Source organism: Eimeria mitis, genomic scaffold (assembly GCF_000499745.2).
Source record: "Eimeria mitis Houghton genomic scaffold, Emh_scaff7630, whole genome shotgun sequence".
NCBI lineage: Eukaryota > Apicomplexa > Conoidasida > Eucoccidiorida > Eimeriidae > Eimeria > Eimeria mitis.
The window spans coordinates 1,135-2,407 of NW_013575591.1; the positions used below are offsets into that span (position 1 = coordinate 1,135).

The following is a 1,273-nucleotide window of genomic DNA, read 5'->3' on the forward strand; positions in this document are numbered from 1 at the left end:
TCCGCTTGAGCAGCTGTTCGCTGTCAAGGGGACGGTGAGGCGGCCTGTTCAGAATAATGCAGCAGCAGCAGCAGCAGCAGCAGCAGCAGCAGCAACAGCACGGGCAGCAGCAGAAGCAACAGTAGCAGCAGCAGCAACAGCAGCAGCAAGTGCTCACCCCAATTGAATAGGCTGCTGCTATCAGCAGCTGAAGGGGCCCCTAGGGGCCCCCCATCTGCTGCTGCTGCTGCTGCTGCTGTTGCTGCTGCTGCTGCATCATACAGTCTCCTCTCCTCCGGGGCAGATTCCTCCAACGACAGTTTGCTGCTGCTGCTGCTGCTGCTGTTGCTGCTGCTGCTGCTGCTGCTGCTGCTGCTGTCTATGTGTTTACTAGCAGCACTAAACCTCTTCTCTTCTTTCCTTGTCTTTGTAGTCCAGTAAGGGTCTAGAGGGGGGCCCCCCCGGTACCCTATGGGGGCCCCCCCTGCATAGGTTGCTGGGGGGCCCCCCCCAGGGTACCCTGCATCTGAGGGGGCCCCCCCAGGCGTGAGTGGGGGGCCCCCCTCCTCTGTGTTATCTTCTGTTGGGGGGCCCCCCTGAAGGTACCTGGGGGGCCCCCGGGGGGCCCCCTCACCCCTGGGGGCCCTCGGCGTGAGGCTAGGCGAGAGAAGAGATTCTGCTGCTTCTGCTGCATCAGTACCCTCTTCATTTATATTAGCCAGGGGGGCCCCCCCTTGATAGGGGGGCCCCCCTCGACGGGGGGCCCCCATATGATAGGGGGGGCCCCCCTCGGGGGCCCCTATAAGAGGAACTGCTGGGCGATAGGGGGAGTAGGGTCTTCCTGCTGCTGCTGCTGCTGCTGCTGCTGCTGGTGCTGCTGCTGCTGCTGCTGCTGCTGCTGCGGTGTCTCCGCGCTGCAGCGCCACGTAGGCCCCCATGCTCTGCTGCAGCGGCAGCAGCAAACGACGGAGACAGCTGAGCTGCTGTCTTGCTGCTTCTAGCTTCGCTCGTGTGTCAATCAACGCCTACACATAAATATATTTATTTATATAAATGTTTATTTATTTTTTTATTTATTTGTTTGTTTATATTTATTTATTTATTTGTTTATTTATTTATTTGTTTGTTTATATTTATTTATTTTGTTTGTTTGTTTATATTTATTTATTTATTTATTTATTTGTGTATATTTGTGTATTATAGTTAGCTATTATAGTTGTATATTATAAATATGTTTATATATATTATATATAATATATATATATATATATATATATATATATATATATATATG

The 1,273-nt window shown here is 51.8% G+C and overlaps 1 protein-coding gene across 1 annotated transcript in view; it reads right to left on the reverse strand.

The window, feature by feature from the left end:
- Positions 1-917, reverse strand: part of EMH_0092210 (dual-specificity phosphatase, catalytic domain-containing protein, putative) — a gene marked incomplete at both ends in the record, with an annotated part of 1,036 nt that extends 119 nt beyond the window's left edge. The window contains one exon of the mRNA XM_013501801.1: positions 158-917. Within this exon, the coding sequence (XP_013357255.1) occupies positions 158-917 (760 nt within the window). The remainder of the gene's footprint in view (positions 1-157) is intronic.
- Positions 918-1,273: the final 356 nt, after the last annotated feature.